This window comes from Mercurialis annua, linkage group LG8 (assembly GCF_937616625.2).
Source record: "Mercurialis annua linkage group LG8, ddMerAnnu1.2, whole genome shotgun sequence".
In the NCBI taxonomy this organism is placed as follows: Eukaryota; Viridiplantae; Streptophyta; class Magnoliopsida; order Malpighiales; family Euphorbiaceae; genus Mercurialis; species Mercurialis annua.
This window is the reverse complement of record NC_065577.1, coordinates 4,273,791-4,291,440: the sequence shown is the minus strand read 5'-3', so window position 1 is coordinate 4,291,440 and position 17,650 is coordinate 4,273,791. Positions and strand designations below refer to the sequence as shown.

Here is a 17,650-nt window from a genome sequence, read left to right as displayed (position 1 = left end):
AGTTTAAAACAATCCTTCATTTTTAACTTATATACGAATTAGATATTAATGTTATTAATAGTACAAAAATACCATCTTTTTCAAAAAAATTAAAAATAATAATAATTTTTTTTATTTTTTTTAAATATTTCGAATTTTTTTTTTAATTTTTTTAAAAATATTTCCGACAAAAAAAATTAAAAATAATAATAATTTTTTTTAATTTTTTATTATTTTATCAAATTAAAAAATTAATTAATTATTTGGATGTATTTGATTATTTTTTAAGTTTAAGGATTTATTTGTATATTTTAAAATAGAAAAAAGTATGTTTTAAACTCTTTTCCAGATGAAAAAAGTACAATTTAATGCTTTTGGGTAGAGATGAAACATAAAAACCCAAAATTGGGTACAAATGGTGTTTTTACAAGTTCAGGGTATAAACGAAGAAAAAGTGCAAGGTGGGGTTTTTTTAAGGAATTAAACCATTTATATATTACAAAAGAAACTGTCAAGATTGCGTATTGTTGATACAATCTCTTGGCTTTTATAGTTAATTTAGTTTACTTTTTTTGCTATTATTTGTTTTGAATTTTATTACAGCCACTAGCTTGTATGTGTGTATCACTAGATAAACAATAAGAAAACAAATCACTAGAGATCATCATGAGACCAAGTGCAAATGAAAAGAAAAACCGATATCGCAATTATAATAGTTGTCATTTGACATTTCTCTCTTGATTAGATTTTATATCATTACTAAAAAACTGTTGATTATTGAAAATCCGTCACAAATGTTGTTTGTGACAGATTTTTTCTGTCACTAATTTTCTAGTCTAAATTTGTTTTGTGATGGAAGAAATCCGTCACAAAATTTCTGAAAAAATTTAAATTAAAAAAAAACTATGTATTCTATTAAACTATATTAGCTAATCATATTACCTATTTTTTTAATATAAATTTCAAAAAAAATTCTATTGTCATTATTGAGATCTATATCTATACTATATTATAAAGTTGAGCTTGAAAATAACTTTTAACATCATTTAGTCAAGTGGATTCATCTGGTACGGACATGTGGATTTATATTAATTAACTCCGATTCAATTATAGTCTCTTTTGAAAGAATAATTATTTTAGCGGTTACACTCCTTCATTTGCACAATTTTTCAATTTCAAAAACTACTTCAATAATTACTTACAGTTACACTCCTTCATTTGCACAACTTTGTAATTTAAAAAATGCTTCAACTCCTTTTATTTATAACTTCTTAACCCCCCACACAAGTCATCTGCCAGTATATATTTCAGCTTCAATCAGACTAATTAGTATCAAATTCTCCATTTTTTACACAATAATAAAATCATTTGGTTATGTGCTTCGAATTCAGTCATAGGCTACACAATTTTGGGATTAAGAGAGTGAATTTTCGGTTGTTTCACTGTTGTAGATTCAATCAAAAGTTGTATGATCATTATTATTTTTTGCTTATAATTTTACATGTCATGAATATCAGTTAGATTTCTAACTGTTCTTCTTACAGGTTAGAGGTTCTTATTTTTTTTTGGCAAATGTCTTAAAATATCTTGACCTTTCATTTCCTTTTCAATCCTACCCTGACGTTGCAAATCTGTCAATTTTACCCTATTTTGTATTTTTTTCATTTCAATTGTACCTTAAAGCATAAAATTGACCCTTTTTTACTTGGCAAAAATTCTTTAAATTGACCTTTTTTGCATTAGATTAACTTTTTATATTAAATTGACCATTTTAAAAAAAAATTATTGAACTTTTGTCAAATAAAAAAAGATCAATTTTATGCTTTAGTGTACAATTGAAATGAAAAAATACAAACTAGGGTAAAATTGACAATTTTTCAACGTCAGGGTAGGATTGAAAAGGGGATGAAAGGTGGGTTTTTTTTAAGGCATTACGCCTTTTTTTTCTATTCGATGACAGAATTTCAATTTTTTTGAAGATATTTATCAATTTTAAAAGAAGATGGATGAGTTTTGCTAATTGACAATTATTCCTTTTCATTGTGTTATTGTGCTTGTTGGCTTTTACTATTACATTTGAAAGAGGTTAATTTCTTTTTTGATAATTGAGGATTGTATTTTGTTCCTATAGTTTAATTAGAGTTATAATAATAATTATTATCGTGATGATTAAAAATCATATCATATCATACTATATTAATATATTGACATTGAGACATTTAGAGAGAATAAACAAAAAATTATCAAGTGGCACATCAAAATTTTATTAAGCGATTTTATTTTTAATTAATTTCCTATTTGTAAAACATTTCACAATTTATAAACATAATTATTATTATGATGATTAAAAAGTATTTTTAAAATCAATCACTATATTGTATTTTACATTTAGTTAAATCATATTGAATTAATAAATTCAGTTCAAAAGTATTATCTTATATTAACGAATTCAAACTATTATTTTAAATAAGACTATAAATTTTAAAATTTTAAAAAAATAATATAAAATTTAAAATTATTTATTTTATCCGCGCAACACGCGAGCATCGACCTAGTTTTCATAGAATTCCGAATAAGCCATCCATCATTAAATTGCTCAATTCATGGCTCGTTTTTCATGAATTTCTTGCATAAATCACCTACAAAACAACACCTATACAAGGATAACATCTAACAATACTAAAAATATATTGAGTTCATAAGAAAAATTAGTATATATAAAATGCACGTATTGATAGAGTAGAATGCTCCTAGTATTTAATTCGTTTTTTGCATCGCTTTGTTATGTTTTATCATGCGTTTTTAATTGTTTATATGTCTTATTGCGTGTGTAAGCGTTTCACTGAAACAGAGCGTTTACGAGACTATTTTGGATTAAAAGCGTGAAGAATTGAAGATATCATGAAGTTGAAAGGTAGAGCGCAAAATTGAAGCAAAATAAGGCTCATGACATGTCTCTATCAATCAAGAAGCCTCACCTTTGTGCTTGTCTCAATTGAGAAGTAAATTTAAAACAGATTTCCCGATCGAGACATACATATTTCCCGATCGAGACATGAAGGGACATTTTGCACGAAAACTTTTGAAGATAGCTTTTCGATCGAGAAATTCCTCTTAAGTGAACTTCTCTAAATGTATATAAATAAAGAAATTTTTGCATATATATATACTATTGTTGTTTTATGTGTTTCACACATGACTCGTAGTGTGACTCGTCAAACAATAATAATTATATTAATTATGGATTAGAAAAATTATATTTATATTTAATTTAATAATGTTTTCCATAAACAACTATAAACCTCTAAAACACGGTTGACAGTATTATATGGATCTTTTTTTTCAACGTTTTTAGGTGTATTTTATGGATTTTCACTGTTTTTCCAATTTTTTTCTTGATATAAATTTTTGATTTTATTGACTGGTTTGTATGAATGTCATTAAATGCTTATTAGGTGAATATGAATTTGTTATTGGTGTTTTCGTTTTTCTTCCAGTGTTTTTTTGACATACTAATACCAAAATATTAACCGAAATTAAACCGGCTCATTTTTTTTACTTTTAATGGATATTAGTTGTCAAAAACTAGATCTTTTTTTACTTTTAATGGGTTCAAATAAACTGGTTCAATTAAGCCGGAAGAGCAGCAACTCCTTCAAAATGAGGAGCTCTACTCCTCTCCCGGAGGTGCAGATCTGCAGCTCCTCATTGTGGTGGAGCGGATATGCTCCTTAGATAGATTCTTTGGCGGTGGTCGAGGCGGCGGTGGCGGGTGTCGGTTTTTGATTTTCGAGCTGTAAGTTGCGGCGATGGGGGATATCAGTTTTTTAAAATTTTAATTAGTGTTACTTAAATTATTTAGAATTGATAAGGATTAATTTTTTTAATTAGATAATCCACTCTCCTTTTTTGTGTCAGAAGGGTGAAATTGATCCGGTTTGCTAAGTTGCGGGTTGAATTGATATGAATTTGCTAAGTTGTGGGTTAGTTTGACTCAAAAGCTTCCAAAATGACTCATTTGATATTTTGTGTCAGGTTGAGTGGGTGAATTGATCCTTTATTCAGAGAAAATTGTCAATTAGATTCCTAATTTTAAATTTAATACGAGTCAAGAATAGTTTTGGTGTTTAATTTTTTTATTTGAGCTTTAACAAAGGCTCATAATCATTACCAGAATTAAAAATGAGAGGGCTAAATAGTTTGATTTTTAAGTAAGAGGTATCTAAATGTAATTTCATTATTTGTTCTAAAGGGTCTTAAGTTAACCATTTTACTCACTCTTTCTCTAGAGCAAAAGCAGCAATGGCGTCTCGATCACATCTCTTCAATCTCCAAAGGTAAGCTCTCTAAATCCCTAACTCATAAATTAAAAACAAGCTTTTTAAATCTAATTTTGAGCTAACTCCACAATTTGTATGCATAAACCCTAGGAAATTGAGAATCAGCGGTGGAATTGGGAATTGGAAATTAAATCGTCAATTATTCTCTTCAGGTGCATTGAAAAGTGCGGAATTAGAAGAGGATTGGAATTCTAAAGAAAATGGAGATGATTTGAAAACTAAAATTTTTAGGCTCAGACTTCCAAAAAGAAGTGCTACTAATATTATTCAGAACTGGGTTAGTGAAGGCAATTCTGTTACTGTTTCTGAGCTCAGAAATATTTCTAAAGAGCTTAGGAAGTTACAGCGGTATAAACATGCACTTGAGGTGAATAAATTTTCTATCTTTTTGTTTTTACATTTCTATTTTGTCTGTACAATTTAAATTAGTCGGAAGATAATTTCTAAAATTATTTTACGAATGTGCTGATTAGTGACGGACACTGCTGTCACAATTTGTGGCGGATTAGTCAAATTGACATGATTGAATTTGTGATGGAAGAATCCGTCACAAAATGAATTGTTGAGTGTGATTAAGTGTGGCTGTGTAGGCATAGATTAGTGGTATTTAGTTATAACTTATATATGGCAGATTAAATTTGAGATAGAGAATCTAAATCGTGCTTGATAGATGCTTGTTTATGGAATAGTATTTTCTTTAACACTTTGGTTGCAGTGTGGCTCTTGTTATACATTGCAGTATTTCTTATTGTTATTATTCTTATTCGTTCGATGATGGAATATGATGCAGAACAGTGAATGGGTATTAGTTGTCTCGTTTAATTTTGTAGGATTAGAAACAATGCTCTGTTTCTTTTCTTGAATGCACTGCTAAAGTCACGTGTCGATGATTAACAGTTACTGACTTATGCCCGTGTATTGATCTGTTTTTCATGTCAAACTGTTTATGATAAATTTTCTCAGCGTTGGTCAATAGTTAAAAATAAAGGAGAAAGGCTTTAACTTATAGGATAATAACTGAGATGGTCATCGCTTATCCGGTGCCATATTAGAACAAGTGGGATTGTAAAAGTGCTGGGAGGGATAAACCTTAAGGTTAACCATATGAAGGATAAAAGAATGCAATCTTACGAACACTGACTATAAGAATGAGAGTTTAATATGAAACTTTCCTATACTTCTGGAATCAATGCTTATTGCTAAATCTAGTTAATAACTGAAAAAAATTGTTTGGTCACATTTATTGCTCTTAATTATTTTCTCTCTGGATTGTCTGCTTATGTTCCACTGATTTAATTTGAAACAAAATAAAGTGTAAAATTCTTGAATTATATAATGCGTTGGTTTCATGAGTTGTTATAGTTCCGCCTGTGCTTAAAGTTATGAAATTAGATGATGTTACATGAGAATCGAAGTTGACATTTTTTCTTGTTTTGAAAGTACTTGACTTTTTGTAGCATCTGCCGACCAATAATGCCATTAATTTCTGTTTTGTAACTAATATGATTTGTAGATTTCAGAGTGGATGGTTGCTAATCAAAATTTTGAGTTATTGGACACCGACTATGCAACCCGTATTGACTTGATGACAAAGGTTTTTGGTATTGATTCTGCGGAACGCTACTTTGAAGGTCTGCCTATAACAGCAAAAACTAGTGAAACATATACTGCTCTCCTCCATTCTTATGCTGGGTTGAAACTGCATGAAAAGGCTGAAGAGCTTTATGAGAGAATTAAGGAATCAAACCTGTCTTTCACCGCTGTCACATACAATGAGATGATGACTTTATATATGTCAATCGGGCAGGTAGAGAAGGTCTCATCAGTCGTTGAAGAACTGAAACGTCAGAATGTTGCCCCCGACATCTTCACTTACAATCTATGGATAAGCTCATGTGCTGCTACCCTAAATATGGATCGAGTTACAGAGATTTTAAATGAGATGAAGCACGACTCTGGTTGTAATGAGGACTGGCTTAGATACATTGACATAGCCAACATATATGTGAAAGCAAGTCGTCTTGTGAATGCAGAGTCGAGTTCGGTAATTGAAGCACAGAAAAGTATCACTCAAAGAGAATGGATAACATATGACTTCCTTATGATGCTGTATGCAGGTGTAAGGAACAACGATAAAGTCGATCAAATATGGAAATCGTTGAGAATGACTAAACAAAAAATGACGAATAGAAACTTTATTTCCATTCTTTCTTCATACATGATGCTCGGAAAATTGAAAGAAGCTGGAGAGGTTCTTGATCAGTGGAAACAATCTACTACCACAGACTTCGATATTGCTGCATGTAACCGGCTTTTGGATGCTTTGGCAAGCGCTGGATTTACTGAAACCGCGAACAGCTATCATATGCTTCTGATCGAAAGGGATTGTGACCCCACCAACCCAACAAACTAATTCTTTCTTTGATCAGGGTGAAATATTTTTTTGATTTGTGTTCGTACATTTCGAAAGAGAGTATGTACAAGTGCAGCTCCGCAACGAATGCAAGACGGACATGCTGATTACCACAGTTTGGTATCACTACTTTACTCTCTCCTATCCGTTTCATTCCATAAATTCTGTGTGCAATTCATCACTGCACATGCTCAAGTCATCACTGCACATGCTCAAGTCATCAATGCAAGCTTTTGATGTTTAGGAAATTTTATGTAATTTCTGATGGAGAGCTAAAGAATGAGAATAAATGCAGTGGATGGTTTATTACTTTATTCAGATATACTTTCTTTCATACTTCATCATATTGACTCAAGTGGTGCACAACAAAATTGCTGATATAATCTGTTGTATGAAAATGGTATTAAGCATTTGCTGTCATTTAAAATCTCATTCAATTTGGCAATATTGTTTTGACTTAAATAAATTTACCTTCTCAATTTGTAAGCAATTGCAATTAATACATAAATTAATTTTATAGGCAAATCGGTTACAAATTTTATGATTATAGTCAATTAGTTTTATTTTAGTAATTTGCCTCTTCAACTTGTAAGCTATTGTCCTCCAAATTGGCACCCTCAACTTGTAAACTAATTTACTAAAATAAAATTAATAGCTCATAATTATTAAGTGTATGACAGATTATTTACAGAATTAATTTATTTGTTAATTGCTCATTATTTACAAATTTGAGTGAGCAAATTGCTAAATTTGTATGTCAAAATCGTTTAAATCACACTTAATTTTAAAATTACACAAACTAAATGAATCCAGTGATCTCGATGATCCAATTTCAAAGTTAGTTGACCTAATAATAGAAAGTATTATCTCTAATTAATTTAAAATTAAAAAATATTATTCTAAATTAACTAAAACAACTAAAAATATGAATTAAATGAGTCCGACACACAAATTCAGGAACCTGAATGACCCTTTACTCGTTTTTTATTTTCTTACATAAAATAGTGTTTGATCTTCAGAAAGTAAAAAAGTGGCGGGTAACTTCATCATCACCACCACTGTCATTACCACCGGATTACCAAACTGTGGGTCCTAACCAGTTTCTCCGTACAATTTCAAAACTAAAATTAAAATCAAAATAAAAAAAGAATTAAACTTTCTTTTCAATCAAACGTATAAAGTTTTCAATTCAATCACCCATTTCTCCTTTTTCTTCTCTATGAAGAAGGTACATACTTTTTTCACATTTTTTTCTCTCTATTTTTATTTGGTTTTGTTTCTGGGTTCTGTTTGTTTCCTGGGAAAATTTGGTATGAGATTTTAGCAAATGGGCTTTGTTAATTTCCTGAGAAAATCAAGGATTAGATAAAAAGGTGCAATCTTTTTGGGTATTTTCGTTTTTTTTGGTTTTGGTTTTGGTTTTAGTTATTTCCTGAGAAAATATAGGATTGGTTTTCTGTTTGTTTCATGAGAAAATCAAGGATTATTAGATAACTAAATTGGCAAGATTTTTTTCCATCTGTTTTCAGTTTATTTAGCAAGGTGTGTGCTTTGTGCTTAGTTGTTTTTGTAATTTACAACTAGTACAGGTTGTCTCATGTGATTTGTTTATATATATATATACTTTTTTAGCAAATTTTAGCAGATGAATTGAGATTTATGTGGTGGTCTATATGTTTGCAGATATTGTTCAGATATGAAGATAAATCCATGCCTAAAGTCTTCGAATTGTCAGCTAACATGGTTCAGAAGAAGAAGAATGAGAGGCCTCTGACATTCAAAGGTCGATTACTAATCTTTTAAAAGTTGATTACGTATAATTGTTAAGGCTTTCGATTGTGGAGTAGAGTGCAAGACTGTTATGTTCTCATTGTTATGCTTTTTCGGGAATTGCAGAACATATGCAAGGATTGAATCTTGTGATAGAATGGTTGTTACTTTGATTTAACTTGAAGAAACTCCTAGTTGTTCATCATTTGGTTTATGCTTTCTTAGAGCGATATTACTTGTTTAAAGATGTAGTTTCTCTTTTAGGTTGCATTTTATTTTGGGGGCATTTGATAGTTGCTTGATCTAGACATTTGATGGAGTCCTTAAGAAGGAAAAGAAAAGGTCTTGAAATTTTTCCATCGTATGGAAAGTTATTAACTTCATCTACTGTTATTTGGTCCCGCTTATCGTTGGAAGATTACTCAAGGCAGAAGAAAAAATGTAAGGAGAATGAAGGCAAGGAAACTGGCTCCAATAGGAGGATAGTTAAAGGAGCTGTAACTGCCCCACATTGTACAAGTTCCTCGCTGGATCCACCCTGTAGGGGTCATAAGAGGAAAATCGGGTGTATAGATTCAGTCACACAATTAGGCAGGAAGAAAAAGATTGAACAACATTATGATTTGGGTGCTAAAATTGGGCAAGGGAAGTTTGGGTCCGTGGTGTTGTGCAGAAGTAAAATTACCGGAGAAGAGTTTGCATGCAAAATGTTGAAGAAGGGTGAAGATCTTGTACATCGAGAGGTGGAGATAATGCAGCACCTTTCTGGTCATCCAGGCGTTGTGACATTGAAGGCAGTGTATGAGGATTCAGAATCGTTTTATCTTGTGATGGAGCTCTGTTCTGAGGGACGGCTGCTTGACCAGATGGCTAGGGAAGGGCAATATTCAGAGCATCGTGCTGCTAATATATTGAGGGAGTTGGTATCAGTCATCAAATATTGTCATGATATAGGCGTTGTTCATCGTGACATAAAGCCTGAGAACATCCTCCTTACTACATCGGGGAGTATAAAGCTTGCAGATTTTGGGCTAGCTGTGAGGATTGCAAACGGTAATAATGGAACTCTTACTATCCTGTCATTTGTCTACTTGTACAGGCTTGAGTGCACGTACTTTTGCATTTTGGCTTTCTCGGGAATAGGGTTAGAAACTCTTTTGAGGATGTCCATACCTGCTTGTCTGCTAATTTCTTATATTAGAGAAAAAACTGTTAGAAATTACATCATACAAACTCCAATAACCTTTATATGGATTTTAGTTTCTTTGTTCTCCCCGTTTTTAATGAATGGGCTGCATTTCTCCATTTCCTTCGCAATGAGCTAGTTCTATATATTTTTGGATGTTTTTTTATTCCTTCATTTTTTTATGCTTAGAACGGCATTTTCGTGTCTTATGCATTTTTGACTCATATTGCGCCTGTATCTTTTCCACTGCCAGGATTAGAGCAGTCATGCTCATCTATAAGTAATTCTTTGGCAGTAGCAAATAATCTTCAGTTTCTTTTTCACAGGTCAGAGCCTAACAGGTATGGCTGGCAGTCCAGCCTATGTTGCTCCAGAAGTTCTATTGAGAGATTATTCAGAAAAAGTTGACATTTGGAGTGCCGGTGTCCTTCTCCATGCCCTTCTTGTTGGCACTCTTCCATTTCAAGGTGACTCATTGGATGCGGTATTTGATGCAATTAAGAAGGCCAATCTTGATTTTGAAAGTGGAATATGGGAGTCAGTATCCAAACCTGCAAGGGATCTAGTCTCCCGTATGCTGACAAGGGATGTTTCAGCAAGACTAACTGCTGATGAAATACTAAGTAAGCTTTTATACCCCTCTTGTCTATTTTTTAACAGATTAAACATAGGAAGGGTTTTCGAACTTATATTAATCATTAGACTAACATTTAACTAAAAGAATATGCCTGGTAAGGATTTCACACTTAATACTACTGGTTGTATTAATCAGATATCCAAGCTAAACAGATTATGAGTAGCTATTTGGAATGGAATTAGGAACATGATGCTCTATAGTGTAATCAATGTGTTTAATGTTGGGTTCCGAGAGCAAGGGGCTGCGGAATTTGGAGATAATCTGAAGTACTGGAGTTCTTCACTACTGCTGTTACATCTACATTTTTGAGAAGCCTCCTCTTTGGTGTCCTAGTTAGTCCTTTTCTGGAATTTTTACTAAACTATTGGATAGGGCTGGCTGGGGAATTTTCAGATTCTCTGGAATCCTGGAGTTTTCACTACTGTTGTTAGATCTAGATATTTGAGAAGCCTCCTGTTTTTATGTCTTAGTTTAGCTTTTTTATTTTGTAAGATTTTATGGCTTTGAGGCATCGATTTCTTCTGATTGTTCCAGGATTACGCCCTTTAGTATCTCTTCTTGCACAGTTTATAGTTATCTTGGATGATGGCAGATTGTTTCAAGCATTCGTGTCTCAAAAATGTGGGGTCTGAATCAAAATTCTTTTATGTATCTATCCTTTTATGACTGTCTCCAAAATCCAAATTTCACCTCAATGATAGTACGACCTCATAGCTTTTATTGGCCTTCAGTTATTTGAAACACAGCACCATGCTCTTTTGCTGCTCAATAAACTAGTTTTATTGCTTTTTGATTTGTGGAACTTTGTTGAAGTGACATATTAATATCAACTATCTGGAGTATGGGGTGTATTTGCAGAGTAAGACTTTGGTTGTGCTAATCGCACTCAGGCACTCAGTGCTGTGTGTTGTCTGATGAATTTTACTAGGTAACAATGGGAGATCTGTAACAATATGCCCTTGTATGTGAAATTAATAGCGAAATGGAGCAGTTCTCATTGTGTATAATAATTTTTTGTTTGCTCCTTTTTTCTCATCTTTTCCTTTCAAGACTAAATACAAACCAAGCTCTGCATATATTATGAAGTCTTTTTATGATCTATTAAATGTATTCATGATGTGGGATTTGCAGGGCATCCATGGATCTTGTTCTATACAGAACCTACCCTGAGGGGACTTAAAATGACACCAAAGTTAAGAAACGATGTTAGACTAACTTCTCGACAACTGACTCTCAAAGCATGGATGGAATCGGAGAGATGCGATATAGCGACCAGTACTCTTAATGATGATTCTAGCCTGATTTCGCCATCCGGCGGTTCAACAAACAGGTTGGATGAACAAGACTGCGGATTGGTTGATGTTCTCGCTATGGCAATATCACGTGTCAGAATATCTGAACCAAAGAGAAGCAGGCTTTGTGGTCCTGCTATCCCTATCCAACAAGAGTGTTCCTCTAACATTAAGGTTAACAGTCTCTGTGCAGCTTTCTGATCATCAATAACTGGTATCCTGATACGTCGCTGCTGCATGAGCGATAAGATGACAATGGGAGTGAAATGATACCGAGTATATATATCAGCTGTGAGAACGGTATGAAACTTAACTAGTGTGTTTTATGCGCTCTCCCTCTTTCTTTAACTGTGTGTTTAGCTTGACATGGCATGCTTGGCTTGTGATTTCACTGTAAATAGAGTCTGGGCGATTATGTTTAACCATATGCCTAACTAGAAATATTGTGCACTAGTTTTTTACCAATGTATATAGTTTATTAATAACAGAACTTGTCTGGTTCAATGCTATACTTAGCCTGACTTGGCGCGCTTCTATTTCATTACTGTTTCACACGTTTTAACGACATAGATTGATGCATTCATCTCTTAGCTTTGTGCCATTAGATCTAGGTGCTAATTTAAGTAGATTAAGGTTTTCATAAGATAAATAGGGTTGAAATGAAGCTGAAAAACTGAAAATGGACTTCATAATGAAGGGAATTGCTTGTTTTAGTCTTGTTTCTGCCGTGGACTTGAGTTTCTCATTATTTCTGCATCATGTGGTGGTGCATTCTTGCATGCCATTTGTGCATGAAAGATCATGATAATGACGAGAAAGATCGATTGAGTGGCTCATAAGATTATGCGGTGTTGAGTTTTTTTTTATATCTGTGAATCCTAGGCGTGTGCATTTGGTTTGAATCAAATTGAACCGATTTAATTATTTTTTTCTAGATAAAATGAAGTTGAGTTACAAGAATGTAAATTTTTTTCAAACTAAACCGAACTGGATTTTTTTACGTTCAAAACTGAATCGAATTGAAAAACTAAATTTTTTAGTATCAAACCAAATTGAACTAAATTTGTCGATTGGATATACGGTTTATTTTGATTTTCGAACACCTCTAGCTATATCATTACTTCACTAGTTTCAGTCACATGATATATGCTTCTTCCCTTTTTTCAATCATCACTTGCTTTTGTCATTTTCTTCTTTTTACTAGAGTTTTTGCTTTTCTTCCCAAAAAACCGGCTCAAAATCTGTAGTTTCATTATCCTTTTTAGTATATGCATTTATGAGTATCTAAAAAACTATTTTTGTATAAAAAAAAACACAATGGCTAAAGCACCAATTAGTCCAAAGAAACCTCATAATCAACTCTCTACATCTTCATTTTGTTTCTTCTCCCTTAAACTCTCAATCTTTCTTATAATTCCTTTATGTGTCACTCTCTTCACACTTGCTCAAATCCAATCCCTCCATTATCCACCATCATCATGGTCTTTCATGCACAAATCTGCAGCAGAAACACGACTGAAACAAGCAGTCACGTTTCTTCCTATCAAAGATTTACGTTACAAAAATAAACCACTGGAAGGCCACACATGGTTCATGAGTTCCACATTTGATACACAGGATCATGAAGGCGAAGTTCAATACCAACGATTTCCTTCAAAATCATCCCAAGGTCGGGTTCTTTGTTTAAAAGGTAATAACACTCACGACGGTTCGTGGAATTCATATGCTTTAGCTTGGCCTGAAACCCTACCTTTTAACACTACCCTTCTGAAAGGTTTAACTTTTGTATCATATAACCATTACAATTATGAAAATATTTGGCATGGTTTATCATCTATACTACCATTTGTTGCTTGGCATGCAAGAAATCAATGTGAATTACCTAATAGATGGGTCTTATATCATTGGGGTGAGCTTAGATTCAAGATGGGTCCATGGCTAAATAATCTAACCATGGCTACATTTGGTGCACCACCAAACTACATTGAAGGGTCTAAATGGGACAAAAATGAACCAATTTGCTTTGAAAAAGCTATTGTGATGAGGCATAATGAAGGTGGCATGTCAAGAAATAGAAGAATTGAAACTTATGATTTGATGAGGTGTAAAGCTAGGGTTTACTGTAATGTGAGCTTGGAGAGTGGAATTAGGGTTAATGAGGATGGTTTGCCTGTGATTGGTATGACTTTGTTTATGAGAAGTGGTGCAAGATCCTTCAAGAATGAGTCTTTTGTTATTGAAATTTTTGCCAAGCAATGTGCTAAAGTTGATGGTTGCAAGTTGAAGGTGGCTTACTCCAATAATCTTACTTTTTGTGAACAGGTAACTTTAAAAATCCAGTTGTTTTTTCAGCAAAATATCAATATATTACGGAAAGTGACAGAACTAGAATTTTCCGGCATTCCGAAATTAACCTTCATCTAATCCTAAATTCATTATAAATTTACCTCTATTTATTAAAAATTCCTCTAATTTTAAAAAGATTCTGATCCCAAATGGGGTGGTCTGAGGTTATCGACAAAAAAGATTTGTCTAAGTCACTTCGTTTCTTTTTGTCCAAGTTACTTCTTTTTTTGTCCAAGTTCTGAAGCCTAAGCCTAATGTTACTTTTGGGGGAAAATGTAACATAATTTATCTTTTATAATGATTTAAAAAAGGTGGGCAAAATAAATATTTTAGCTTAGATAAAAATTTATTAATACATATATTAATATTATTACTTGAATATTAAAGTTTATAAAGTGAAAAATTATTCACTATATATTCTATGCAGGTCCGTCTATAATTACTCCACTGAAAATGTTCATTAAATTTTTAAAAAAAAAGTCAGTAGTTTTTTTTAATAGTTGGAGAAGAGAGTGTTTGTAGGGAAAATAAACCCATGACTTTAATAAAATGCTATCCAGCAATAATACCATTTGAGTAGTTGATGTTGCAAATGTGGCAAATTCGGCTCACATACACAAATTTGTTATATTTCAAAGGCTAAACCCATCTAAAGACTCTTATACTATATCATTTTTTTTAAAAGTCCTTGTACTATTATTTTGTTCTTCCGGTCCCTGTACTTATATAATTTTTAATTTTTGGGTCCTTTTTTAGTTTTTTCCAGTCCCTCTATTTACAATTTTTTTGTTCCCCCAGTCCCTCAAAAGGACCTGAAAATCAAAATTTTGCCAAGTATAAGGACCCAAACATAAACAACTTTAAGGTAGGGGCCTTTCGAACAAAACTGGTAAAGTAAAGGGGCCTCAGTGTGGATTTTGCCTATTTCAAAACTACTAGATCTCACATGAAATGTCACTCATAAAATATTCTAAGGTACTAAAAAGATATAAATTAAAGTTAGGGTATCAATTTAATATGTCATACAAAGTTTGGATCCTAATAGTTTAATTAACCTGGTAATTGGATATCAATTTCTGCTACTAATTTAAATCTAATCGTTACATGCATGATCTTATTTTCATCTCTAGATTATCTAAATTAAATTCTTCAATTAATATAAACAGGTGAAGTTAATGAGCATGACAGATATTTTAATATCCCCTCATGGAGCTCAATTAACCAACATGTTCTTAATGGACAAAAACAGTAGTGTGATGGAATTTTTCCCCAAAGGATGGTTAAAACTTGCTGGTGTAGGTCAATTTGTTTACCATTGGATGGCTAGTTGGTGCGGCATGAAGCATCAAGGCGCATGGCGAGACCCCGACGGCGATCACTGCCCCTACCGCGATGATGATCCCCGGTGTATGCCGATCTTTAAAGGGGGTAAGATCGGATTCAACGAGACTTATTTTTCGGAATGGGGTCGGAATGTTTTAGATGAAGTTAGATTAAGAAAGATGGGAATGTTAAATAAGAGTAAACTTAGTGGTTTAAATTCAAGTGCATGTGGTTGTTAGATTATATATTTACAATCTCTTTGTTACTCCTTTTTCATTAGTGTTTTAATGAACCTTGAATCGTCTTCAATGAGCATAGTTAACCCTTTTAAATAAAAAAAAGCCTAAATTATTTTTCAATCCAAACCTTCGTATTTTTTTTGTTAATTATAACCAAACTTTTAAATTTTCATAATTATGTCAAATTTAAAAGATTTTTTGTTGTAATTAAATCTAAACCTTTAAATTTCATTTTTAGATCCAAAAATTTGTATATTTTATCAACTGCGACCAGATATTTAAACTAACTATTTCTAAAAGCTAGATATCATTTTTAAAATTGGTTGTAAATGACAAAAATATGAAGATTTGGATTTAGAAAATCAAAATCATAATTTTGGACACAATTGCAAAAAATCAAAGAAGTTTTCAAATTAAAATTAGACATAATTATAAAAATTAGGTTTAGTTACAAATAATAAAAGACGCGGAAGTTTGGATTTAGAGAGTGATTATGTCATAAAATAAATTAAATATATATAGTTTTAGTGATCTGTCTTAAGAATAAGATATGCTAAATATAATATAATCTATGCTATATTATAAAACTGAAGTTTAAATGAAAATTATTACAAGTGAATTTGGCTTATTAGTTTGAATTTATAAAAGTTGACTTATTAGTTTAAATTTATGGAAGTTGAAAAATTATATTCATATGGGAAAAGGTGCAAAAATGACCCTAATGTATAGCCCGTGTCTCATGTTGGCACCTCATGTATTTCGGATCTCAAAAAGGACCCTAACGTCTTGAAAAAGTGTCAAAAATGACCCTTCCGTTAACATTTCCGTTTAAGGCCGTACACATTTATGTTTAACGTCGTCCATGTTTTGTGTTTTTTTGATACTTTTTCGCAACGTTAGGGTCATATTTGAGATCCGAAATACATGAAGTGCCAATAAGATACATGAGGTATACATGAGGGTCATTTTTGCACCTTTTCCCTATTCATATTATTGTTAATAAATTTATAAGTTGTTCTATATAAAAAAAAATTGATCGAATTTTAAAAATTATAAAATCGAATTAGACCAAACTAAAATTCTAGGATTTTGTCCTTAACATCATATATCAACAGTTTCTTTGTTAAAAAAAAAAAAAGCAAATTAGTGTGTGATTCCCATATATGTTATAATTCACAGTTTAAAATATTTTATTTAAAAATCAGATAATTTTATATCTCACTTTTATTTTTACAAACAATTACAACCTGCTGTTATATCTGAATACTAAATTGTTAATGGAAGTAAAGTACCAAATTGTTAATGAAAGTGAAGTACCATATAGTTAACATGTAATTGAAAGTAAGATATCAAATTGTTAACAAAATTGAAAGTGAGGTATTAAATTATTTGAAAGTGAATACAAAATTGTTAGTTAAACTAATAGAAGTTCCTTTTTTTTTTTATGAATACTAATAGAAGTTCCTAATTTTCAATGGAATTGAAAATGAGATATCAAATCATTTGAATAAAAAATACCAAAGAGTAAATTATTAGGGTTAATTTCTAAAAAAATTACGAACTTTACACGAAGTTTCATTTTAATCATGACCTTTAAAAGTTGTCATTTAAAGGCATGAACTTTTATTTTATTTCAAATCTATCACCAAAGTAAAATTCAGTGTATTTTATAAAAAAAAATTCCTAATCCTAGATACTCTAACCGAAAGATAATAAGATGTGATGTTTATTAATAACTGGGTATTTTATTAATGGTTTAGTGAAGAATTTAGTTAATAAAAATACATTAAAATAATGAATTTGAAACAATATGAAAGTTCGTGCCTTTAAATGGCAACTTTTAAAGGTTATGATTAAAATTAAATTTCGTATAAAATTCGTGAATTTTTTAAAAATTAATCCAAATTATTAACATATGGTGGGGCTTCACAATATTTTGCTCAAAAAACAACATAGTTTCAGTTTAATTATTTCAGCTTTTTATTAATCAAAACCATTTAATCGATTTTTTATACACTAAAAACAAAACTCGAATTTATCAAAAAATAATTTAATTCAAACTCAATCCTTACTAAACGGTCAATTAATCTGTTCATAACGATTATTGCACAGCAAGCCCTGCCTA

The 17,650-nt window shown here is 31.6% G+C and overlaps 3 protein-coding genes across 6 annotated transcripts; all 3 read left to right on the top strand.

Moving 5' to 3' along the window:
• Window positions 1-4,216: 4,216 nt before the first annotated feature.
• LOC126659594 (pentatricopeptide repeat-containing protein At5g09450, mitochondrial) lies at window positions 4,217-7,073 on the top strand. Its single transcript, XM_050352891.2, has 3 exons — window positions 4,217-4,316; window positions 4,410-4,686; window positions 5,833-7,073. The coding sequence occupies exons 1-3, from the start codon at window positions 4,282-4,284 to the stop codon at window positions 6,730-6,732; spliced, it is 1,212 nt and encodes a 403-aa protein (XP_050208848.1). The 5' UTR covers window positions 4,217-4,281; the 3' UTR covers window positions 6,733-7,073.
• Window positions 7,074-7,786: 713 nt separating this feature from the next.
• On the top strand, window positions 7,787-12,126 carry LOC126660764 (serine/threonine-protein kinase PEPKR2-like). Of its 4 annotated transcripts, none has more exons than XM_050354427.2 (5): window positions 7,787-7,960; window positions 8,416-8,515; window positions 8,767-9,555; window positions 10,015-10,311; window positions 11,457-12,126. In XM_050354427.2, the coding sequence occupies exons 3-5, from the start codon at window positions 8,817-8,819 to the stop codon at window positions 11,816-11,818; spliced, it is 1,398 nt and encodes a 465-aa protein (XP_050210384.1). In that variant the 5' UTR covers window positions 7,787-7,960; window positions 8,416-8,515; window positions 8,767-8,816; the 3' UTR covers window positions 11,819-12,126. The 4 variants fall into 4 exon arrangements, with proteins under 4 accessions (XP_050210384.1, XP_050210381.1, XP_050210382.1 ...); XM_050354424.2 differs by having other exon boundaries at window positions 8,629-9,555; XM_050354425.2 differs by lacking the exon at window positions 7,787-7,960 and adding an exon at window positions 7,977-8,105 and having other exon boundaries at window positions 8,416-9,555.
• A 96-nt stretch (window positions 12,127-12,222) lies between these two features.
• Window positions 12,223-15,601, top strand: LOC126660762 (uncharacterized). Its single transcript, XM_050354423.2, has 2 exons — window positions 12,223-13,939; window positions 15,130-15,601. The coding sequence occupies exons 1-2, from the start codon at window positions 12,764-12,766 to the stop codon at window positions 15,523-15,525; spliced, it is 1,572 nt and encodes a 523-aa protein (XP_050210380.1). The 5' UTR covers window positions 12,223-12,763; the 3' UTR covers window positions 15,526-15,601.
• Window positions 15,602-17,650: the final 2,049 nt, after the last annotated feature.